The sequence below is a fragment of the Paralichthys olivaceus genome, chromosome 8, assembly GCF_024713975.1.
Source record: "Paralichthys olivaceus isolate ysfri-2021 chromosome 8, ASM2471397v2, whole genome shotgun sequence".
Taxonomy (NCBI): domain Eukaryota; kingdom Metazoa; phylum Chordata; class Actinopteri; order Pleuronectiformes; family Paralichthyidae; genus Paralichthys; species Paralichthys olivaceus.
Window position 1 is genome coordinate 2282802 of NC_091100.1, and position 26550 is coordinate 2309351.

The 26550-nt window shown below is 41.1% G+C and overlaps 2 protein-coding genes across 6 annotated transcripts; both read right to left on the reverse strand.

Moving 5' to 3' along the window:
- Positions 1–72: 72 nt before the first annotated feature.
- Positions 73–25428, reverse strand: LOC109640171 (B-cell receptor CD22-like). 5 transcript variants are annotated; one of them, XM_069530173.1, is made up of 17 exons: positions 25102–25428; positions 24446–24516; positions 24160–24355; positions 23839–24069; positions 22747–23100; positions 22447–22650; positions 21543–21800; positions 21175–21435; positions 14303–14569; positions 13839–14099; positions 13090–13356; positions 3353–3619; positions 2889–3149; positions 2493–2586; positions 2329–2389; positions 1729–1901; positions 73–932 (listed from the first exon to the last, which is right to left on the reverse strand). In XM_069530173.1, exons 1-17 carry the CDS (start codon positions 25154–25156, stop codon positions 860–862), a joined length of 3354 nt encoding a protein of 1117 aa, XP_069386274.1. In that variant the 5' UTR covers positions 25157–25428; the 3' UTR covers positions 73–859. The 5 variants fall into 5 exon arrangements, with proteins under 5 accessions (XP_069386274.1, XP_069386273.1, XP_069386272.1 ...); XM_069530172.1 differs by having other exon boundaries at positions 73–926; positions 24160–24516; XM_069530171.1 differs by having other exon boundaries at positions 24160–24516.
- On the reverse strand, positions 3658–19648 carry LOC138411152 (uncharacterized). Its single transcript, XM_069530182.1, has 8 exons — positions 17824–19648; positions 16993–17343; positions 16635–16856; positions 15207–15345; positions 6043–6260; positions 5685–5906; positions 4048–4392; positions 3658–3971 (listed from the first exon to the last, which is right to left on the reverse strand). Exons 1-8 carry the CDS (start codon positions 17894–17896, stop codon positions 3697–3699), a joined length of 1845 nt encoding a protein of 614 aa, XP_069386283.1. The 5' UTR covers positions 17897–19648; the 3' UTR covers positions 3658–3696.
- Positions 25429–26550: the final 1122 nt, after the last annotated feature.

The following is a 26550-nucleotide window of genomic DNA, read 5'->3' on the forward strand; positions in this document are numbered from 1 at the left end:
AGGTGTAAGTGTGAGGATTCTTTTTTGGGTCGTATTCAATGTTTTCAAAGAGAAAAAGAATAAACTGAGGTAAGTTTTCTTTTTTAATATTTTTTTCCAGCAACATGAGTCAGTGGAGAAAAGAGAAAACTAAGAAAACTAAATTTCATTTTTATTTAATTAATTTAAAGAGAGTACAAAACTATACACAAATAAAAACAAATTACAAAAACGTATTCATATATGAGAAATAACAGTAGAAATAAAGAAGCGAGAGGGACGGACGAGTTAATGATGTGGTAAAATAAGTGGATAAAATCAGTTGATGATGGAAACGCTGGAAAAAAATGTAGAAACAGAAAGAAGTGAAATCTACAGAATCCTCTATGTGGCTTTCTATCAGTACAACTCTTTACTAACATCTAGTGGCAGCAGTATAACACTACAACTAACTAACAATGCTTGTTCAGATACATTTAGAAAAAGAAAAAAAGTTAAATACAAGTTGACAGTTTGTCGACTGTCTGACACACCGCAGGTTTTTTCATGTTTGAAGCTGCAAGTTATAAAATGTTTGATATTTTTCACTCAGGCTAAATGTGGCGTTTTAACAACTTCTACAAGTTGCTGATCAATTTCAGATAAAAGTCGAGTCACCAAAGTCGTTTGGATTCATCCTCGAGGCAAATTATCCATTAGCTGACAAGACAAGTCCCTTAAAACTGAACATTCACTTAAACAATGATGCTCCAGTCTGACTGTCACCAAAGTAGGATTCATACTCTGGGGACCATGAACAGTTGTAGGAACTTCGATGCAAATCCGTCCCACAGCTGTTGAGATATTTCCATCGGGACTAAAGTGATTTCCAGACGTTGGTCTAAACAGCAGAAGGTTTTTTGACTGTGCTGTAAAATGCATCTGGATCCTCTGCAGTGTCCTGACCTCTGGTTCTGAGAGGGGATAAAACAAAGAAATGATCAGGAGGTCACGGAGACGTAGAATTAAAGGAGACACATTGAGTTTTTTATATATATATAAGCTCCTGAAGCACCTCATCAGTAGTCCCGCCCACACCTCTGCATCATCTACAAAAGCCAGGGCTGTAGCAAACGTAGCATAAGCTTTATTTAAACGTAAACAGTGGTGCGTTGAACACCTCGCGATACGAAGTGTTGCAACAATGTTAGCGGAGAAGGTCATTCTTGGCGTTCTCGTGGAAAAAATCTGGGAGGTAGATGATGTGGGTTAAAATACGTGTTGAATGCTTCAATATAGGCTGAATGTTACAGTCTCTGCTTCTGCCGTCTGGAATAGCAGCTTCCAACAGCAGCATCTGTAGAGAACTTTAGAATCCATTGTGTCACTGCCTTTTTAAAACAGTCACCTCTGACACACCCACCAAACGAGGGTGGGCCAGGTGGCCAATCAGAGCAGACTGGGCATTATCAGGAGGAGGGCCTTAAAGAGACAGAGGCTGAAAAGAGGAGCAGCAGCAACAGACAGTCTGAGGAAAGTGATGTTTTCTGAACATGAAAACATTTTAAAGTCACTAATTCAAACAATCGACCAGAATATGAGCAGAATGTGTCTCCTTTAACAAAAACACATTTTTAACGGTGACCTGAATGTAAACAAAACAAGAAAATGAAACTGTGTAAAAACAGATGACTTCTATACGATACATCTGTCTTTATTATGTTCTGTGGTATTAGTGAGGACAATGTTCCTGAATGAAGAGCTGCTCACCTCGGGGCAGATCTGTTGAAGTTGACAGAAGCGTACACAACCTCCTCCCTCTCCTTGTGTTTGCTGGGTTCAGCTGATCCTACGTTGGAGTAGACGGGATCCGTCTCTGTCTTCATGAAGTGGACACTGCCATAGTGAAGGTCACAGTCTTCCTCAGACTGATTGGGTAGACGCTGCAGAGACAAATTTGATGTAGAATCTTGTACATGTAGCAGTATAGACAACGTTAGAGTCCAACTATAGCAGCTATTGATTTTTTAAACCGCCTCCTTCTACACCAGAGGTGTTTCAAGGACAGGAGACATGTGGTTCTACTAAAAACCAAGAGGAGGGAAGGTCTTCAGTTTGAATTCCAAACACTCACATGAATACAAGGTCAAAGCAACATCCCCTCAGGTAATAAATCATCTACAACTGTATGACGGAGAAAAGGGTTTGACAGAAGAAACAGTGTTGAAATACAAGATGGTGGATGTTCTGAGTCCAAGAGAAGAGAAGTGATAAAGACGCCTGTTGAGAGCTGACAGGTGAGTGAGCTGTGGAAACTGGAGGAGCCAAAATGGCGTTTCAATGGATTGGACACTGAACTGTGTGTCTCACCTGCTCACTGTGGTCAAGTCTGTCCCCAGGATCAGGAGATTGATGAGAGTTTCTCTTTTTTCTGATCAATTGAACCAAATAATACAAAATAAGTTGATTTAATTTACCAGGACAGATTTTCAGGAATTCATGGTACAAAGTTTTAGTGAAACAGATTTGCTCACCTGATCAGAAAGAAAACGGAGAGGAGAGTTACAGCGAGGAGAGTTATAGCGAGGAAAGCTGCAGCGGCTGATCCAATGACTGCTGAAGTCCAAACTATGATGAAACAACTTTGACTTTATCGTATTTAAACATTTACAAAAACAACTTGGTGAAAACTGTCTCGATGTTCTGACTGAATATGAAGACAAACGAAATGACAGCTGCCCGTGAAGCCAGAGTGTCTCGATCGCCCCCCTGGTGGCTCCATGTTAGCAAGTTATAATATATAATAGTTTGGTGTGAAACAATCATTTGCTCTGCACCAAACTCACAGAGATGATCAAGGGCAACAAGAAACACATCTGTTTTTCATCATAAGGTGAATTTTGACATTTGATATAAATTCAAATATTTACCTGCTCCAACAGTCACATGTAAGGAGGCGTCACTACGTCCTCGTCTGTTCTGAGCCTCACACCGATAATTTCCACCATGTTCAGCTGTGATAGAAGTGATGGTGAAGTTTTGTCCTGATGCTCTTGGTGAGTCCTCGTCCTCCTTGTACCAGGTGTAATTAGCTGCTGGGTTAGCATCACTGCTGCAGGTCAGAGTCACTGAGCTGCCCTCCATGATCTCACCAGAGGGACTCACTGACACAGAGGGAACCTTTGGAGCGTCTGTATGAGGGAAACCAGAATGATTATAACACATGACAGATGTTGTGTCTAACACTTGGGGACATATATGGTCGGATGTGTCGAAGTCAAAGGTGCTCAGGTGAATGGAGTCACTGAGTCACAACAGCAAGGTTGTTAAACTGACACAGGTCAATTCTGACAGATTCAATCTATCTTCACTTAATAACCTGTGTTTCACTCACATTTCACATCAATCAAGATGTTTGCTGAACTCCTTCCCAGCTCATTCTCAGCTGTGCAGTAAAACTCTCCAGAGTCTGACGACCGGATGGAGCTGAGGACAAATTGTGTCTCTTCACTGAGAAGTTGAGGAGTTTTATCTCCACGTCTCTTGTACCAGGTGTATTTAGCTGCTGGGTTAGCAACACTGCTGCAGGTCAGAGTCACTGAGCTGCCCTCCATGATCTCACCAGAGGGACTCACTGACACAGAGGGAACCTTTGGAGCGTCTGAAGGATAGTTTGTATTAACACACAGGATGAGAATACAATCAAAACACAGTCTGTATCATTTGTTCAAGTTTAAATTATTTCCACATTATTGTAGCTTTATGAAGAGGAGTAAACTCACTCAATGTAGGAGAAGGGAAACGCCCATGTCCTTCTATAGCACAGTGATAGTTGTCTCCAGCATTAAAGTGTTGGAGGAGAAAGTATTTTTTCCATCCAACAAGTTTGTTATTCTTGAACCAAACGTAGGAAAGATGATCAGGGAGCTGACAACTGCTGTGACAGGTCAGCTCTGTCCAGGTAGGATATGGATTGGCTGTTGATCTCCTCACATGTACCTGGAGCTGAGGGTCTGTGAACAAACATGTTCTTTAATTTCAACATACACATGAACATTTCAAACTGACTGACTCTAATGAAAATGTTACCTGTGACAGACAAAGTGACTCCAGCTGAACCAGTGAAACTCTCTTGGTTTGTTGTGAACGTGAACTTGTACACAGCTGAGTCTGTCTCTCTCAGGTGAGAGATTCTCAGAGTGCACTTGTTGTTTCCACAGAGATACTCCACACGACCTGAATACTGTGACTGTGTTTTCAGATCCACATTAAACTGATTTTCTTTAAACCAGAAAGTTTTCTGAACTGTAACTTCACGGTCATACAATCTGGATGGGTATGTGTAGGAACAGTTAATGTCCACTGTTGATCCTCTGGGGACACAGATCTCAGTAGAAGTGTATCTCACATTCCATCCTCTCTGACTCTGTACCACTGTAACACAGAGCACATCAGAGAATCAGAAGATAAACTAATACATTTATAAAACTACCTCCGTGTATTTTCTCTGGTGAATCACCAGTCGGCAGGTTTTCATTTTAAGATGATGATGATGTCAAGATGAGTGAACTTTCAGTGAACAAAGAATACAGGGAAGTGCCCTTTAGACTTCAGTGTGTGGGAGAAAACACAGTTGGAGGTGAGGAACATGAGTGACCTTGTATAAGTTGCTCTTCTAATGGAGCAAACTGGCCAATATGGAGGAAATGATTTGTATCTTTTATGCAGGGTCGACCAAAGATGGACGACACGTCTCCACTTCCTCCCACGATCCAGAAATGAAGCCAAAATATCCTGGATACCAACGCTGCCATCTTTCACATTTGGAACCACAGTCTGCACAGTAGTGATCCGGAGACGGAGCCACAGTATCAAGGTCCCGCCGATACACAAGCTCCACCAATCGTGGGGAAAGTCCAGACTCAATTGTGCTGACGTTCTTTGACGTTCATGTGTGAAAACAGCTCTTACTTTTCACCACTGCTGTTTCTGGTTCACAGTATTTTCTGTTACTAAGCAAACAACTGCAGAGCACAGACAATCAGCTTCCTGTTTACAGGGGCTCAGTGTCCGTCACTAGCTGCGGTTTCTGGTCTGAAATATCTACATCTAACTACACCTGACACCATCAGATATAGACGAGATACATGGAGAGGAAACACTTTTGGCAACTCAGACATCTGAGAGAACTAAACTGATTCTTCAGAAGACAAAGATGTTGGACACCATTGTTTTAGTCTTTAACAAAGTGTTTTAACAGCTTGTTATATTATATATTGTTGCCTGCATGTCTCAGTGGGTTTTAACATTAATGAGCCCGGACACTCTGGACTCAGCCCCAAAGGTTTCACAGTGCAGCTGACGTCCCTGGAAGAAACCATCTTTGAGAAATTTGTATTTGACTTTTTAGATTGGACCATGTTCCATCCACTAACGTGGAGGAGGCAGAGTTTATGACCTACACTGCAGCCAGCCACCAGGGGGTGATCAAGATGCTTTGGCTTCACTTTTGGGGAGCAGTCATGTCGTCCATCTTTATTTACAGAAGTAGAACACTAGTACTTGTACTACACTAGTGTGTCAGTACTGACAGTAGTACACCAAGAGTTCAATGTTCCCATGCAGAAAAAAGTATTTAAAAACACATGAAGTTATGGTACAATACAGTATCTCAAATACTCCAGCAGGTGGTGCTGTGTTAGTGAAATACTGTAGATTAAACTCACACAGTGACGGAGAGTGGAAATCCTCGAGTCCTTTAACAGCACAGGAAACTGTGTCTGCAGAATAAAACCAATCTGAATAAGATGCTCCTTCAATCTTCTTCTGTTGATTCTTGTACCAGACGTAGGTCAGATGATCAGGAAGACGACAACTGCTCTGACACTTGAGCTTTGCATAGTTATAAGAGTAACCCTCCACTGATGTGCTCACCTGCACATGCAAATCTGTATGTGAGAATAAGGAATTCATTTGAGTCCAACCTGACGACACACACATGTATATAAAAGTGCACAGACACACTCAAGTGAACCACACAAGATGTAGGAGATACATGAATGAATGTTCAGATGAAAATGTTACCTGGGACAGACAAAGTGACTCCAGCTGAACCAGTAAATCTACCAGTCGGTTGGTTTGTTGTGAACCTGAACTTGTACACAGCTGAGTCTGTCTCTCTCAGGTCAGAGATTCTCAGAGTGCACTTGTTGTTTTCACAGAGATACTCCACACGACCTGAATACTCCGGATCAGTCATTAGATCAACGTAAATACCATTACTATCTTTAATGAACCAGAACCTTTTCTGAACTGTAACATCACGGTTATTAAATGGGTATGTGTAGGTACAGTTAATGTCCACTGTTGATCCTCTGGGGACACAGATCTCAGTAGAAGTGTATTTCACATCCCAGCCATTCTCACACTGTACCACTGAAACACAGAGAATCAGATTCATAACGACACCAGAGACGATTATTTGACTTTTTCATTTTTGTAGAAAAGAAACACATTTCCATCAGCAGCATTCCATAGCATTTCAATGAATGACTCCACACACTGATGACAATTCCTGCATCGAGAGGAGAGGAACTCAGTCATGATACTACTACTACTACTACTACTACTACTACTACTGTTACTACTACTACTACTACTACTACTGTTACTACTACTACTACTACTACTACTACTACTATTACTACTACAGAATCTGCAATATTTTGATCTTTAGATGATAGAAACTCAGATCTGTCTGAAAAAATTGAAGAATTAAAAATAATACTGATGATAATTAATTTATATATTTTCTATCTGCACCACTTTACAGGTGGAGATCTGAAAATGAACGAATGGTTCATTTATATTTTTACTTTCTTTCTCAAACTCACTTCAGATGAATCAGAAGTCCGAGTGTAAAATAGACTGACAACATAAATGTAGACGTACAGTACCTGGCACACTGAGGAGGAGGAGAACAAATCCACTCGCTGCTGCAGTTCCACTCATAGTAGCTGCTGCTCTCATCTGTGACTTCAAACTATTCAAACGTCCACAGATAAATAATGTGCACAAGACGAAACTCAGTCACATCACAGACACGTCTACCTACAACACAGGAGAGTCTGAGAGTAAAGACGGAATCTGTAAGAACAAGAAGAGGTCAAACTGATAAATACACCAACTTCCTTCCTCTTTATATTTACATGCATGCTGAGTCAAATAGTGTTAAACTGTTGTTTGAACGAGTGTGAGAAACAACTTTAGTGTCTTCTGTTCATATCAAACCTGTATCGTCCACATCACGAGAACAATTCAAGTGTCTTAAAAAGATGCAGTCCACTGTGTTTCAGAAACATGAAATAAAAGCACATGAAGAGAGAGAGAGAGGAATCAAAGACACATTTAAGAGGAATTAGAAAATAAATGACAACTACTTCCACTGACATGGAAGATGCAGGGTTTATGACCAATGCTGCAGCCAGCCACCAGGGGGTGACAGATATGATTTGGCTTCACTTTGGGGGAGCAGTCATGTTTTCCATCTTCATAAACAGTCTGTGTATCAAACGTGAAGTTGAGGGAAGATTAGACGTTCATTTGAGTTACAACTTCCTGTTTCATGGTGAAACATCAAAGTTTGACACGTCACCATGGAAACATGAAGTGTTCTGTGTTCCTTGATGAGCGGGTGTCACTTCTGCAACAATCTCCTGTTACATCTTCAAAATGTTCTGACCGGAGCTTTAATCGTCCAGAAACATGAGGAGCTTTAAAATTGTTGACCTAGTTTTTATGTCATGTACTTCATGTTTCTCAGCTGAATACCTCAACAGTCCTTGAAATATATAACAATACTTCATAAGATTAATAAATAGAACAAGTTCTATATATTTTTTGACTTGTACAATTACATTATTCAAAGTGTTGTTGCTGAACCCCCCCCCCCCCCTCCAGAAAATGATGAATGGTCACTCTCGTTTATTGATATCAAATCTTTTAGGTGTTATAATATTAGTTACAACTTATTACAATTTATAATATTTTGAAGTTAATGTTGTTATTTATATAATTTTGACAGTAACATACGTTATGTTAGGGTTAGCCCAACCTTAGGCTAACTCTGGATGTGGTTGAACCTGGGAAATATCTTCAACTATGGGAAAAGAAAACAACTTTCTAACCTTTGCCTTTCGTGGCTTCCATCGAGGTAAGTGAGAGAATGTGTAGTTTGGGTGAACCAACCCATCAAGAAAGAAAACAAACCTTTACAAACACTGCACATGTCTACATGTTTTATTCTTTCTGGTTTCTTGATGCTGTAAAATCCAGGTTGAAACAACAGATTCATGTTGTGTCTCTACAGAGTTTGGTGACTGTGCTGTACACTGCAGATGAATCGTCCCCATCTTCTTGACGTCTTGTTCTGTGAAGGGCAGAATAAACCATTCACACCGACAGTTTTTAACCTCAATAAGTGTAGTGATGGAAATGTTCACGTGTGGAGCTGCTCACCCTGTTGCTCTGTCAAATGGAACAGCGCTGTATTCAACCTCCTCCTCGTCTTTCTCACTTTGTCTCTGGGCTCGAACTCGACTTATGTTGGAGTAGATGGCATCTGCCCGGTTCTGTGAGAAGCAGACGCTGGCGTAGTGGACGTCATCCTGCGGCTCTGCTGGTTGTGTGTGTGCAGCAGCTGAAATCTGGTCATACAGTAAAATACTTGCTGGGATCAGGCTGGAATCTGTGTCTTACTCTTTAACTTTGTTGGGTGCTGAGAGTTTCTCTTGGTCTTGGGCCTAATCCTCCTCTGCTGAGTCAAACTGTGACAGCAGTGAGAACACGTCCTTCATACAAACGTCTTTTCACAATGTTACTTTGATGTTAGTTTGAAAAGTTAAAACACTTGAGGGACGAACTGTCAAACATCCTCTTATATCTTTTATTGTGGTAAAACTATAAGTCAGAACTTTGTATGTTTTTCTCGCAACAAAATTAAATTGACTTCTGAACTAAATTCTGTTTATGATCATTGGCATTAGGGGGAAGTGTTGTGAAGCTAAATTAGTATTTTATTCATTTTTTGTTTGTGTTGATTCTGTATTTGTTGAATCAAAGACGTATATTATATGTGTAGTTTCCTGCTGTAATAAACAAATCACTTGATTTGAATACCAGTCAGAGGTTCTCTTTGTGTCGGGCAGGTTTTCTTTGGTTGTGCTGTACGAAGCAGCTGCAGATTCTTGACTCTGGTTCTCAGAGGAAAATAAGAAAATAAATGACTGAAGTGAGAATATTACAGATATTAAAATATATAAATAGTCCAACGAAGAACTTATATATATTCATTTGACCTGTTTTGTTGTGACTCCTTAAAATGAAGCTGTAGTTGTGACCTTTGTGTGGACATGAGGTGTAAGTGTGAGGATTCTTTTTTGAGTCGTATTCAATGTTTTCAAAGAGAAAAAGAATAAACTGAGGTAAGTTTTCTTTTTTAATATTTTTTTCCAGCAACATGAGTCAGTGGAGAAAAGAGAAAAGTAAGAAAACTAAATTTCATTTTTATTTAATTAATTTAAAAAGAGAACAAAACTATACACAAATAAAAACAAATTACAAAAACGTATTCATATATGAGAAATAACAGTCGAAATAAAGAGAGGGATGGACGAGTTAATGATGTGGTAAAATAAGTGGATAAAATCAGTTGATGATGGAAACGCTGGAAAAAAATGTAGAAACAGAAAGAAGTGAAATCTACAGAATCCTCTATGTGGCTTTCTATCAGTACAACTCTTTACTAACATCTAGTGGCAGTAGTATAACACTACAACTAACTAACAATGCTTGTTCAGATACATTTAGAAAAAGAAAAAAATTAAATACAAGTTGACAGTTTGTCGACTGTCTGACACACCGCAGGTTTTTTCATGTTTGAAGCTGCAAGTTATAAAATGTTTGATATTTTTCACTCAGGCTAAATGTGGCGTTTTAACAACTTCTACAAGTTGCTGATCAATTTCAGATAAAAGTCGAGTCACCAAAGTCGTTTGGATTCATCCTCCAGGCAAATTATCCATTAGCTGACAAGACAAGTCACTTAAAACTGAACATTCACTTAAACAATGATGCTCCAGTCTGACTGTCACCAAAGTAGGATTCATACTCTGGGGACCATGAACAGTTGTAGGAACTTCGATGCAAATCCGTCCCACAGCTGTTGAGATATTTCCATCGGGACTAAAGTGATTTCCAGACGTTGGTCTAAACAGCAGAAGGTTTTTTGACTGTGCTGTAAAATGCATCTGGATCCTCTGCAGTGTCCTGACCTCTGGTTCTGAGAGGGGATAAAACAAAGAAATGATCAGGAGGTCACGGAGACGTAGAATTAAAGGAGACACATTGAGTTTTTTATATATATATAAGCTCCTGAAGCACCTCATCAGTAGTCCCGCCCACACCTCTGCATCATCTACAAAAGCCAGGGCTGTAGCAAAAGTAGCATAAGCTTTATTTAAACGTAAACAGTGGTGCGTTGAACACCTCGTGATACGAAGTGTTGCAACAATGTTAGCGGAGAAGGTCATTCTTGGCGTTCTCGCTGAAAAAATCTGGGAGGTAGATGATGTGGGTTAAAATACGTGTTGAATGCTTCAATATAGGCTGAATGTTACAGTCTCTGCTTCTGCCGTCTGGAATAGCAGCTTCCAACAGCAGCATCTGTAGAGAACTTTAGAATCCATTGTGTCACTGCCTTTTTAAAACAGTCACCTCTGACACACCCACCAAACGAGGTGGCCAATCAGAGCAGACTGGGCATTATCAGGAGGAGGGCCTTAAAGAGACAGAGGCTGAAAAGAGGAGCGGCAGCAACAGACAGTCTGAGGAAAGTGATGTTTTCTGAACATGAAAACATTTTAAAGTCACTAATTCAAATGATCGACCAGAATATGAGCAGAATGTGTCTCCTTTAACAAAAACACATTTTTAACGGTGATCTGAATGTAAACAAAACAAGAAAATGAAACTGTGTAAAAACAGATGACTTCTATACGATACATCTGTCTTTATTATGTTCTGTGGTATTAGTGAGGACAATGTTCCTGAATGAAGAGCTGCTCACCTCGGGGCAGATCTGTTGAAGTTGACAGAAGCGTACACAACCTCCTCCCTCTCCTTGTGTTTGCTGGGTTTAGCTGATCGTTCGTTGGAGTAGACGGGATCCGTCTCTGTCTTCATGAAGTGGACACTGCCATAGTGAAGGTCACAGTCTTCCTCAGACTGATTGGGTAGACGCTGCAGAGACAAATTTGATGTAGAATCTTGTACATGTAGCAGTATGGACAACGTTAGAGTCCAACAATAGCAGCTATTGATTTTTTAAACCACCTCCTTCTACACCAGAGGTGTTTCAAGGACAGGAGACATGTGGTTCTACTAAAAACCAAGAGGGAAGGTCTTCAGTTTGAATTCCAAACACTCACATGAATACAAGGTCAAAGCAACATCCCCTCAGGTAATAAATCATCTACAACTGTATGACGGAGAAAAGGGTTTGACAGAAGAAACAGTGTTGAAATACAAGATGGTGGATGTTCTGAGTCCAAGAGAAGAGAAGTGATAAAGACGCCTGTTGAGAGCTGACAGGTGAGTGAGCTGTGGAAACTGGAGGAGCCAAAATGGCGTTTCAATGGATTGGACACTGAACTGTGTGTCTCACCTGCTCACTGTGGTCAAGTCTGTCCCCAGGATCAGGAGATTGATGAGAGTTTCTCTTTTTTCTGATCAATTGAACCAAATAATACAAAATAAGTTGATTTAATTTACCAGGACAGATTTTCAGGAATTCATTTGCTCACCTGATCAGAAAGAAAACGGAGAGGAGAGTTACAGCGAGGAAAGCTGCAGCGGCTGATCCAATGACTGCTGATGTCCAAACTATGATGAAACAACTTTGACTTTATCGTATTTAAACATTTACAAAAACAACTTGGTGAAAACTGTCTCGATGTTCTGACTGAATATGAAGACAAACGAAATGACAGCTGCCCGTGAAGCCAGAGTGTCTCGATCGCCCCCTGGTGGCTCCATGTTAGCAAGTGGGACATGGACCAAACTAAAGAATCAGTCAGAAATCAAAACAATGTCAAAGATGGTTTCTGTCATTTTCAGGTTCTTATCACACTGATGTTTGTTCAGTGTTCATGTTTCTAATACGTTTGGTTGTAATTATTTATTTCATGATAGAAAAATGGGCTGAGACCAACTCATGATAGGTCGAATGTGTGAATAGGCCAGACCTTGATAATGTGGCTCCATCCCCCATTCGCCATCGAACAGACTCTGGCTCCAAATGACATCATCAAGATGGCAGCGTTTGTATCTGGGATATTTTGGCTTCATTGTGGAGGACGTGGAGACACGTCGTCCATCTTTATATATACAGTCAGTGGTTCACACCGAAATACAAGAGGAAGATCATCTTTAATCTTAAATTGTGTCTCATATAACAACATCATATAACTATTATAATATATAATAGTTTGGTATGAAACCATCATTTGCTCTGCACCAAACTCACAGAGATAATCAAGGGCAACAAGAAACACATCTGTTTTTCATCATAAGGTGAATTTTGACATTTGATATAAATTCAAATATTTACCTGCTCCAACAGTCACATGTAAGGAGGCGTCACTACGTCCTCGTCTGTTCTGAGCCTCACACCGATAATTTCCACCATGTTCAGCTGTGATATTAGTGATGGTGAAGTTTTGTCCTGATGCTCTTGGTGAGTCCTCGTCCTCCTTGTACCAGGTGTAATTAGCTGCTGGGTTAGCATCACTGCTGCAGGTCAGAGTCACTGAGCTGCCCTCCATGATCTCACCAGAGGGACTCACTGACACAGAGAGAACCTTTGGAGCGTCTGTATGAGTGAAACCAGAATGATTATAACACATGACAGATGTTGTGTCTAACACTTGGGGACATATATGGTCGGATGTGTCGAAGTCAAAGGTGCTCAGGTGAATGGAGTCACTGAGTCTGAACAGCAAGGTTGTTAAACTGACACAGGTCAATTCTGACAGATTCAATCTATCTTCACTTAATAACCTGTGTTTCACTCACATTTCACATCAATCAAGATGTTTGCTGAACTCCTTCCCAGCTCATTCTCAGCTGTGCAGTAAACCTCTCCAGAGTCTGACGACCGGATGGAGCTGAGGACAAATTGTGTCTCTTCACTGAGAAGTTGAGGAGTTTTATCTCCACGTCTCTTGTACCAGGTGTAATTAGCTGCTGGGTTAGCAACACTGCTGCAGGTCAGAGTCACTGAGCTGCCCTCCATGATCTCACCAGAGGGACTCACTGACACAGAGGGAACCTTTGGAGCGTCTGGTGTCAAACATGCAAGATCATGAAATCAAGTGATCAGAACATTATTCCTCATCATATAAAGGATAGATGGCTCATAAGTGATGTCACAAAGAAGCTAGAGAATGACATCACGCCTACTTAAAGCTGCATTTCCTGCTGTATCCCTGCCTCTAATAGGACTATAGAGACGACCTCAAGCTCATATACATGAAAAATAATCTATGATCACATGGTGGGAATGTCGTCACTATGAATTTAGAAAATGATGTCATATAGTGTAGTGATGCAACAACAGATGTTTCCAGCCCAGTCCCTTTGTTTGTTGGTTGTTGATCTGAAGCAAGATTTCACCAAACTAGTGGATTAGCATGAAACTTGAAGGTAGGATGAGGTACGGGTCAGGGAAGAACTCACAACACTTTGGTTTGAATCCCGATAACTTTCTGTAAGAATGCGAGACAGGGCTGGGTTTCATGGATATGTCCATGTTTTCTACTCACACTGGACGTCTAAGTGAAGAGACGTGGAGTTGATCTGTCCATACTGATTCTCAGACTTGCAGGAGTAGACCCCGCTGTCCGCAGAGCTGATGGAGGAGAGACGATAAACGCCCTCTGGTCCTTGAAGCAGAGTTTGGATCTCCTTGTACCAGGTGTGTTCAGCTGCTGGGTTAGCATCACTGCTGCAGGTCAGAGTCACTGAGCTGCCCTCCATGATCTCACCAGAGGGACTCACTGACACAGAGGGAACCTTTGGAGCGTCTGTATGAGTGAAACCACAATGATTATAACACATGACAGATGTTGTGTTTAACACTTGGGGACATATATGGTCAGATGTGTTGAAGTCAAAGGTGCTCAGGTGAATGGAGTCACTGAGTCACAACAGCAATGTTGTTAAACTGACACAGGTCAATTCTGACAGATTCAATCTATCTTCACTTAATAACCTGTGTTTCACTCACATTTCACATCAATCAAGATGTTTGCTGAACTCCTTCCCAGCTCATTCTCAGCTGTGCAGTAAAACTCTCCAGAGTCTGACGACCGGATGGAGCTGAGGACAAATTGTGTCTCTTCACTGAGAAGTTGAGGTGTTTTATCTCCACGTCTCTTGTACCAGGTGTATTTAGCTGCTGGGTTAGCATCACTGCTGCAGGTCAGAGTCACTGAGCTGCCCTCCATGATCTCACCAGAGGGACTCACTGACACAGAGGGAACCTTTGGAGCGTCTGAAGGATAGTTTGTATTAACACACAGGATGAGAATACAATCAAAACACAGTCTGTATCATTTGTTCAAGTTTAAATTATCTCCACATTATTGTAGCTTTATGAAGAGGAGTAAACTCACTCAATGTAGGAGAAGGGAAACGCTCATGTCCTTCTATAGCACAGTGATAGTTGTCTCCAGCATTAAAGTGTTGGAGCAGAAAGTATTTTTTCCGTCCAACAAGTTGTTTGTTATTCTTGAACCAAACGTAGGAAAGATGATCAGGGAGCTGACAACTGCTGTGACAGGTCAGCTCTGTCCAGGTAGGATATGGATTGGCTGTTGATCTCCTCACATGTACCTGGAGCTGAGGGTCTGTGAACAAACATGTTCTTTTATTTCAACACACACACGAACATTTCAAACTGACTGACTCTAATGAAAATGTTACCTTTGAAAGACAAAGTGACTCCAGCTGAACCAGTAAAACTGTCTTGGTTTGTTATGAACCTGAACTTGTACACAGCTGAGTCTGTCTCTCTCAGGTCAGAGATTCTCAGAGTGCACTTGTTGTTTTCACAGACATACTTCACACGACCTGAATACTGTGACTGTGTTTTCAGATCCACATTAAACTGATTTTCTTTAAACCAGAACGTTTTCTGAACTGTAACTTCACGGTCATTCACTCTGGATGGGTATGTGTAGGAACAGTTAATGTCCACTGTTGATCCTCTGGGGACACAGATCTCAGTAGAAGTGTATCTCACATCCCAGCCATTCTGACTCCGTACCACTGTAACAAAGAGCACATCAGAGAATCAGAAGATAAACTAATACATTTATAAAACTACCTCCATGTATTTTCTCTGGTGAATCACCAGTCGGCAGGTTTTCATTTTAAGATGATGATGATGTCAAGATGAGTGAACTCTCAGTGAACAAAGAATACAGGGAAGTGCCCTTTAGACTTCAGTGTGTGAGAGAAAACACAGTTGGAGGTGAGGAACATGAGTGACCTTGTATAAGTTGCTCTTCTAATGGAGCAAACTGGCCAATATGGAGGAAATGATCTGTATCTTTTATGCAGAGTCGACCAAAGATGGACGACACGTCTCCACTTCCTCCCACGATCCAGAAATGAAGCCAAAATATCCTGGATACCAACGCTGCCATCTTTCACATTTGGAACCACAGTCTGCACAGTAGTGATCCGGAGACGGAGCCACAGTATCAAGGTCCCGCCGATACACAAGCTCCACCAATCGTGGGGAAAGTCCAGACTCAATTGTGCTGACGTTCTTTGACGTTCATGTGTGAAAACAGCTCTTACTTTTCACCACTGCTGTTTCTGGTTCACAGTATTTTCTGTTACTAAGCAAACAACTGCAGAGCACAGACAATCAGCTTCCTGTTTACAGGGGCTCAGTGTCCGTCACTAGCTGCGGTTTCTGGTCTGAAATATCTACATCTAACTACACCTGACACCATCAGATATAGACGAGATACATGGAGAGGAAACACTTTTGACAACTCAGACATCCGAGAGAACTAAACTGATTCTTCAGAAGACAAAGATGTTGGACACCATTGTTTTAGTCTTTAACAAAGTGTTTTAACAGCTTGTTATATTATATATTGTTGCCTGCATGTCTCAGTGGGTTTTAACATTAATGAGCCCGGACACTCTGGACTCAGCCCCAAATGTTTCACAGTGCAGCTGACGCCCCTGGAAGAAACCATCTTTGAGAAATTTGTGTTTGACTTTATAGATTGGACCATGTTCCATCCACTAACGTGGAGGAGGCAGAGTTTATGACCTACACTGCAGCCAGCCACCAGGGGGTGATCAAGATGCTTTGGCTTCACTTTTGGGGAGCAGTCATGTCGTCCATCTTTATTTACAGAAGTAGAACACTAGTACTTGTACTACACTAGTGTGTCAGTACTGACAGTAGTACACCAAGAGCATGTTCCCATGCAGAAAAAAGTATTTAAAAACACATGAAGTTATGGTACAATACATTATCTCAAATACTCCAGCAGGTGGTGCTGTGTTAGTGAAATACTGTAGATTAAACTCACACAGTGAGGGAGAGTGGAGATCCTCGAGTCCTTTAACAGCACAGGAAACTGTGTCTGCAGAATCAAACCAAGCTGAATAAGATGCTCCTTCAATCTTCTTCTGTTGATTCTTGTACCAGACGTAGGTCAGATGATCAGGAAGACGACAACTGCTCTGACACTTGAGCTTTGCATAGTTTATAGATTTACCCTTCACTGGTGCGTTCACCTGCACATGCAAATCTGTATGTGAGAATAAGGAATTCATCTGAGTCCAACCTGACGACACACACATGTATATAAAAGTGCACAGACACACTCAAGTGAACCACACAAGATGTAGGAGATACATGAATGAATGTTCAGATGAAAATGTTACCTGGGACAGACAAAGTGACTCCAGCTGAACCAGTAAAACTGTCTTGGTTTGTTGTGAACCTGAACTTGTACACAGCTGAGTCTGTCTCTCTCAGGTCAGAGATTCTCAGAGTGCACTTGTTGTTTTCACAGAGATACTCCACACGACCTGAATACTCCGGATCAGTCATTAGATCAACGTAAATACCATTACTATCTTTAATGAACCAGAACGTTTTCTGAACTGTAACATCACGGTCATACAATCTGGATGGGTATGTGTAGGTACAGTTAATGTCCACTGTTGATCCTCTAGGGACACAGATCTCAGTAGAAGTGTATCTCACTCCCCAGCCATTCTCACACTGTACCACTGAAACACAGAGAATCAGATTCATAACGACACCAGAGACGATTATTTGACTTTTTCATTTTTGTAGAAATGAAACACATTTCCATCAGCAGCATTCCATAGCATTTCAATGAATGACTCCACACACTGATGACAATTCCTGCATCGAGAGGAGAGTCATGATACTACTACTACTACTACTACTACTATTGCTACTACTATTACTACTACTATTACTAATAATAATACTGTTTCAGAATCTGCAATATTTTGATCTTTAGATGATAGAAACTCAGATCTGTCTGAAAAAATTGAAGAATTAAAAATCATACTGATGATAATTAATTTATATATTTTCTATCTGCACCACTTTACAGGTGGAGATCTGAAAATGAACAAATGGGTCATTTATATTTTTACTTTCTTTCTCAAACTCACTTCAGATGAATCAGAAGTCCGAGTGTAAAATAGACTGACAACATAAATGTAGACGTACAGCACCTGGCACACTGAGGAGGAGGAAAACAAATCCACTCGCTGCTGCAGTTCCACTCATAGTAGCTGCTGCTCTCATCTGTGACTTCAAACTATTCAAACGTCCACAGATAAATAATGTACACAAGAAACTCAGTCACATCACAGACACGTCTACCTACAACACAGGAGAGTCTGAGAGTAAAGATGGAATCTGTAAGAAAGAGATGAAGTCAAACTGTTAAAAATACACCAACTTCCTTCCTCTTTATATTTACATGCATGCTGAGTCAAATAGTGGAAGATTAAGTAACTTGTGGTACAAACTCTGAACTTCTTCATTTAACAGAGTGAGAAACAACTTTAGTGTCTTCTGTTCATATCAAACCTGTATCGTCCACATCACGAGAACAATTCAAGTGTCTTAAAAAGATGCAGTCCACTGTGTTTCAGAAACATGAAATAAAAGCACATGAAGAGAGAGAGAGAGGAATCAAAGACACATTTAAGAAGGAATTAGAAAATAAATGACAACTAAAAGCAGTGTTGAACAGGCCTTCGCACCTTGACACCAGTTGTACTTTTCTCAACCGTCCAACACTGCACGACTGAGTAAGATGCTAATTCTGGCGTGGAGTGTGCAGAGTGTGAGTGTGTACATGCTTCCTGTGTCCACTATGTGGCACCGGAGGACACACCCTGCATGCATGTTGCTGTTTATCAAGAGTAGAACACGCCATGAACATTCCTTGTAAATCTAAGGGTAATTAACACAAGGGTTACTTCCAGTGACCAGTAGGTGGCGCAATGACTGACTGAATATGAATGATTTAAAAAAATAAACACTTGAAGATACACCAGTGTGAGAACTATGAAGAATGACTGACACTATCCTTGAGAAAAAACTATTTGATTTGTATTTTTTGGTCGATCTCCCATACACTAACATGGGAGATGCCGGGTTTATCACCAATGCTGCAGCCAGCCACCAGGGGGTGACAGATATGATTTGGCTTCACTTTGGGGGAGCAGTCATGTTTTCCATCTTCATAAACAGTCTGTGTATCAAACTTGAAGTTGAGGGAAGATTAGACGGTAATTTGAGTTACAACTTCCTGTTTCATGGTGAAACATCAAAGTTTGACATGTCACCATGGAAACATGAAGTGTTCTGTGTTCCTTGATGAGCGGGTGTCACTTCTGCAACAATCTCCTGTTACATCTTCAAAATGTTCTGACCGGAGCTTTAATCGTCCAGAAACATGAGGTTTAAAATTGTTGACCTAGTTTTTATGTCAGGTACTTCATGTTTCTCAGCTGAATACCTCAACAGTCCTTGAAATATATAACAATACTTCATAAGATTAATAAATACAACAAGTTCTATATATTTGTTGACTTGTACAATTACCTTATTCAAAGTGTTGTTGTTGAAACCCCCCCCCCCCCCCACTCCAGAAAATGATGAATGGTCACTCTCGTTGATTGATATCAAATCTTTTAGGTGTTATAATATTAGTTACAACTAATTACAATTTATAATATTTTGAAGTTAATGTTGTTATTTATAACATTTTGACAGTAACATTCGTTATGTTAGGGTTAGCCCAACCTTAGGCTAACTCTAGATGTGGTTGAACCTGGGAAATATCTTCAACTATGGGAAAAGAAAACAACTTTCTAACCTTTGCCTTTCGTGACTTCCATCGAAGTAAGTGAGAGAATGTGTAGTTTGGGTGAACCAACCCATCAAGAAAGAAAACAAACCTTTACAAACACTGCACATGTCTACATGTTTTATTCTTTCTGGTTTCTTGATGCTGTAAAATCCAGGTTGAAACAACAGAATCATGTTGTGTCTCTACAGAGTTTGGTGACTGTGCTGTACACTGCAGATGAATCGTCCCCATCTTCTTGACGTCTTGTTCTGTGAAGGGCAGAATAAACCATTCACACCGACAGTTTTTAACCTCAATAAGTGTAGTGATGGAAATGTTCACGTGTGGAGCTGCTCACCCTGTTGCTCTGTCAAATCGAACAGCGCTGTATTCAACCTCCTCCTCGTCTTTCTCAATTTGTCTCTGGGGTTGAACTCGACTTATGTTGGAGTAGATGGCATCTGCCTGGTTCTGTGAGAAGCAGACGCTGGCGTAGTGGACGTCATCCTGCGGCTCTGCTGGTTGTGTGTGTGCAGCAGCTGAAATCTGGTCATACAGTAAAATACTTGCTGGGATCAGGCTGGAATCTGTGTCTTACTCTTTAACTTTGTTGGGTGCTGAGAGTTTCTCTTGGTCTTGGGCCTAATCCTCCTCTGCTGAGTCAAACTGTGACAGCAGCAGTGATCTTGGAGCGTTCTGTTTTTCCTGCTGGTCACCAGCTCATCTTCTTAACAGATGAACCCTGTGTCACCACCATGAAACATTTATCATTTACTCCCTAACTAGAATTACTGCCCTGCGGTTGTGCACCTCCTCCAACCAGTGCAGTTTCAATCTTCATACAGAGTTTAAGCTTTCTGTTAGAATAAAGGGATATGACCTCCAAAGACATTCATGGTCTGACCATTCTCATCAAATCACAATGATGCAGAACCAGTTAATGAGGCAGCCTGGAAGAGTGTAGATCAAGTGTGTTTGAAATGTACCTGCGCTCTGTCTCCTGCTCTCTCACCACACTCACGCTGTTGTGTGAAGGACTTGTTTCTTCTAGAGGAGGAAATAAATAAATGATTGGATGAATAAATGAAACCGTTGAGGGAACGAGTTGATGAGTGAACATGATGGTGACAGAACTGCTCACGTGATCCACAGGAAGACAGCGAGGAGTATGAGCGCCAGGAGAAGAGCTGTGATTGTTCCAGTCACTGCTGATTTCCATGCACCTGGAGAAATCACACAACTGATGAACAGGGAATGTTGCAGATGTTTGACTCGGAGCTAAAGTCAATACACAGCTCCAGAATCTTCCTAAGGTGTTAAGACTTCATCACATGACTCACCTGCTCCAACAGTCACATGTAAGGAGGCGGCACTACGTCCTCGTCTGTTCTGAGCCTCACACCGATAATTTCCACCATGTTCAGCTCTGATATTAGTGATGGTGAAGTTTTGTCCTGATGCTCTTGGTGAGTCCTCGTCCTCCTTGTACCAGGTGTAATTAGCTGCTGGGTTAGCATCACTGCTGCAGGTCAGAGTCACCGAGCTGCCCTCCATGATCTCACCAGAGGGACTCACTGACACAGAGAGAACCTTTGGAGCGTCTGGTGTCAAACATGCAAGATCATGAAATCAAGTGATCAGAACATTATTCCTCATCATATAAAGGATAGATGGCTCATAAGTGATGTCACAAAGAAGCTAGAGAATGTTTTCTACTCACACTGGACGTCTAAGTGAAGAGACGTGGAGTTGATCTGTCCGTACTGATTCTCAGACTTGCAGGAGTAGACCCCGCTGTCCCCAGAGCTGATGGAGGAGAGACGATAAACGCCCTCTGGTCCTTGAAGCAGAGTTCGGTTCTCCTTGTACCAGGTGTGTTCAGCTGCTGGGTTAGCATCACTGCTGCAGGTCAGAGTCACTGAGCTGCCCTCCATGATCTCACCAGAGGGACTCACTGACACAGAGGACGACTGTGGAGCATCTGGATTTACATGGATTTGAATGGATTTAATGGAGAGTTGCAGCATCTGGAATTTTGAAGATCTGCAAAACCTCTGAGCTTTTGAATATTTCCAAATATTTACTCACATTTTACATTTATGACGACATGTTTAGACGCTGTTTTCCCCAGCTCATTCTCAGCTGTGCAGTAAAACTCTCCAGAGTCAGAAAACTGGATGGAGCTGAAAACCAGCTGTGCTCCTGTGTTGAACAAAGTCTGGTTGTTTTTGTACCAGGCGTATGCAGGGGGTGGGTTAGCATCACTGCTGCAGGTCAGAGACACAGAGCTGTCCTTCATCATGTCTCCAGTTTGACTCAACTGCAGTAAAGGAACCTTCGGAGCATCTGCAGGATATAAACAGATCTTTACAGGAGAATGTGTCTTTATAGAATATAGTCTTTTAATAGTTTGCAGCTGTCCACGGCGCTCACCATCTTTAGAAGAGTGTTTGATTTACTTTTGGACACAGGAAGGCCTCCTTTAGTGTTTAGTACTTTTACACAGTAATCATTGTTTGTATTAAATACAGACTTCACACATCTGAACATGTCCCCTCTGTCTTGGGAATCACTGTGTGTTATTTGCATAACTCACTGTGTGTTATTTGTGTCCTGTTCACACACATGCAAAATCTGATGGGAAAAGATGAGCCACTGTGATTAAATCTTTCATGTCACGCACTCTGAACACACACATCTGAGTATTGTGTTATTAAAGGGACCCTGTAAATGTGTTTTCACTGAGCTTGTGGTCTGTCAAGTCATCTTATAACACTTGAGCTTATTGATATTATCCTTTTCATATATTTCTCAGTGTTCTGTTATTTTTTCTATTTGCTTCTTTGCTCTTATTCTGTATTCAGTTCCATATGAAAAGTGCTTTAATAACAAAGCTGGATTTAGTCTTTTCAAGGGACAATTATTCAAATATAGAAAGTCACCAGACTCAACCTTCCAAGTTTCCACACGGGACATTTTGGAGTAAACTCACACACAGGGGACGAGCGGTGATGCTCATAAGCACAGGAATAGTTGTTTTCAGGTTGAAGGAATTCTCTTAAAGTTGGAGACGTTTCCCCGTGAATTTTTATTCCATTCTTGAACCAGACAAAGGAGGGACGAGCAGAGAGACGACAGCTGCTGTGACAAGTCAGTGTTGGACCAATCGGAGAGCAGATCACCTGAACATCTGGATCTGTCAACAGTAAACACACATGTCACATAGAAGCAGCTGTGGAACCCCCAGGTTGAGAACCACTGAACAACATAATGACTTAGTGTTCCTCAGTACCTGTGACAGTCAGAGTGGTGCCAGGTAAACTGCTCTCCCATTCAGACCTCTGTGATTTGAATCTGAACCGATACTGGGCTGAATCGCTCAGTGTCAGTTCATTTATTCTCAGAGTGGAGCGCCCTCGCTCTGTTTCAAAGACCTGAACACGATGTTTGAACTCTGGGACTTGGAGTAAGTCCACAGGTCGAGGGCGATACTGCTGCACATCCTTACGCTCAACAACGAACCAGAATTTAGATGTGATAGAATATTGGGGACTGTAACTGCAAGAGATGTTCACTGATGAGCCTTTAAAGGCACAGATGTTTCTGTCGATGTAATTCACTCTGTCACATGAATTTCCATAGACACCTGAAAAACAAAAACCTTTTGATTATCACCGTGACAACTATAATCTTTACTGCTGTAATTAACAGTAATTCACAGTCGGCTGTTGCCCACGTCACAGAATAAACAATGCAGAAAAGATGCTACATTATGCTTTACAGAAAACAGCTATGACATTTAAATTCAAGCTACATATTTGCTTTTATTAGTGATCGGACTTTATTACCTCTGCCAGGAGGTTATGTTTTCACCCCAGTCTGTTGGTTGGTTTGTGTGCGTGCACAATTACGCAAAAATGACTGGAAAGATTTTGGTGCAGATCCAGGATTTTTCTTTCACTTTCTTTAGCATTGCGAGATCGTGTTTTTCAACATTTCTGCGTTTCTCTGGATATAATTCATGGATCTTGATGGAAAAAATCTGACATATTTAGAGGACTGATATCGATGAGTGTGTGAAATCTGGTGCAGCTTGATTTAATCTGAAGGGTTTGTTGGGCCTTGGTGGAGGAATGTGCTCTACTAGTCAAGAAAGTTAATGGTTAAACTGTAGAATATTTATCATAAAGGTTTGATAACAAACATCTGAGGAATCATTGACAATGGTTTTTTAATATATTTCAGCTGATATCATTCTTTTACTCCGTAGATCATTTCAGCATCAGGCCTCAAATCCATTTCAGACTCTAGTCAGGGTGCAGTGTTTTAGATCAAAAGGTTCAAAGAGCATAAAATCATTGGTCATTGGAAGAAGTAAACTCACACACTGGAGCAGAGGGGAAATCCTCGTGACCTCTCACAGCACAGGAAAAGCTGTCTCTTGAATAAAAGTATTGGTTATATGAAGATTCTTCTCTCCATGTTTTTTGTCCGTTCTTGTACCAGATGTAGGACGGACTGGGAGTTGGAGAACAACTGGTTTTACACTCCACACGTGACTTTGAACAGGCTCCACTATAGCAATTTGACGATTCTCTGCTGAGCACCTGGACACCTGTGTTAGTAAAGAAACACACACATCATTTTAGACAGAGCTGTCCACATAAACAAACCATAGATTCACTGTTTCCAACTAAGATGTTACCTGTGACGGACAAAGTGACTCCAGGTGACCCAGTAAATCCACCAGTCGGTTGGTTTGTTATGAACCTGAACTTGTACTGAGCCGAGTCGCTCTCTCTCAGGTCTGTGATGGTCAGAGTGCAGGCGTTGTTTCCACAGTGATACTGCACACGACCTGCATACTCAGAGACTGCTCTCAGATCCTCAGGTTCACTATTCTGCAGGTTAGTAAACCAGAACATTTGCTCCACTGCAACATCATGGTCATTTATTCTTGGTGGGTGCATGTAGGTGCAGCGTATTTGCACCTTCGATCCTTTTACAGCACAGATCTTAGTAGGAGTGCACGTCACTCCCCAGCTGTCCGCACCCTGCACCCCTGTAACCACAGCACAAACTAGAATTACCACCCTGCAGTTGTATGCCTCCACCAACCAGTGCAGTTTCAGTCTGTGTTCTTATTTCCAAACCAGTCACTGTGACCTTTTAGCTTAAATTTGAGGAAATTCTCCAAAGGCAGATGAGAGAAATCATGATCAAGATGCCAGAAACATGTTGTGTGAGGCCACTGAGACCTTGAGCTTCAACCACCAAAACCTCTTCAGTTCATCTTTGAGTCCAAGTGATGAACATTTGTACCAAATTTGAAGACATTCCCTCGAAGGGATCTTGAGATATTGAGTTCACAAGAATCAGACAACGAGACAACAAAACGAAAACAAATAAACAAATCTAGAAAGTCAGAATAACATAGAGACTAAAGTGACGTCTTCACAATAATGATTTTGTCCATTCAATGATCCAAACTTCACAATTACTCTGAATAGTTTTGAACAATTTCAGAGAAATGCAGGAACCCCCCACAAACATTAAGAAGCTGGAACCATGAGAAAGACTGGAACAATTATTCAAACTCTTTTCATACAAACGCGATTTAACACAAAGTGGTTTGCTGTAAATGTACCTGACACAGAAAGAAGGAAGACCACAAAGCAACTGGCTGCTTCTCTCAAACTCATCGCTGCTTCTCTCGTCTCTGTGGCGTTGTCACATCAGCAGCAAGATTCCAATAAACGATGTTTGTGAGTCACATTGAGAGAAATCATAGATCAGGGTGTTACAAAATTGGCTTCCTTCCTCTTTCCATTATTAATATGCATGAATGAACAAATGCCAGTAAATCCCCTCGTTAAAATGAAGACTTCTCTTCTTTTATTTTGGAAATGATGCGTGAACGTCTGTAAATATATATTTCAAATAACAGTGAGAGTAATTGTGCAGCCTGACTGTGAATCTAACACTTTGACTTTCTTGAGACGGTTCTTAAAAAAACATGTTGAATTATTGTTTCTTTTAACTTTATGTTAGAAGTCAGTTCCTGTTTATTTACACCTCCAGTCCATATGATAACTGGGTCATTAAAACACATTGTAAAAGGTAATACTTATGCATACTTACATTACTTTAGTTCTCACGAGGATTCAACTCATGTGAGTCATACTTGTTTTGTCTGATACACGTGTAAAACTGTTCACCCGCGTAGACTGGACTTCACAAGCTCATGAACAGGTGCACATGAGCAGTAGAGCGACACAGGAACCATCGACTGTTGGTTCTATAGCGTGTTGGGGTTAGATGGGCGGAGCCTCCCACTTTGCTCTGACTGTGCGTTAACCTGGAGTCGGAATAATCGGAAGAATTATTTCCCGACTGGAAAATTCACATGAACTCCATCTCAGCTCTGGAACTGATTCTCCTGATTGGTCTGATATCACATTAAAGTAGTTATGTAGATATGAAGTTCATTTATTTACTTGCCTTTTTCAAGTTGGATCAACTTTGTGGTCTGAGCGTATTGTGAAAACTAAAAGTCAAACAAATGGAAATAAATCTGTCATGTTTCATATTTTCCCCCAAAGTGTTTAAAGAGACAAACTGTACCTGACAGGTGAGGGCCGTGTGCACACTACCTCTACGCTCTGTGTAGAACAGAGTGTATAATAATCTTGAAGGTAAACAATCAGTATCACACGAAGGTTCAGTGCTTCAGTTGGAGCATGTCAAACATCACACTTCTTTCATCTATCATCTGTGATTATCTGATAGTGTCAGAAGAAAGAAGACGGACAAACGGCAGAATCACTCATGTTTGGACACAGAGAAAAGACAGATGGGGTGAGTATGTCTGACTCCAGAACTGAGTTCGTAACAAGAAACTGACTTCAGCATGAAAAGGATGTGGCCTTGATAAAAACAGATCTCACCAGGTTTGTCACAAGAGAAGCAACAAAGGAAACTGACACAATGTGCATGTTTTCCATGCTACTAGTTTCTAGTCTATCTTTAGACTCACTAACACTAACAGCACATTTTGATGGTGTTAGTTTCACCCTCTGTCTGTTTGCATCAGTAG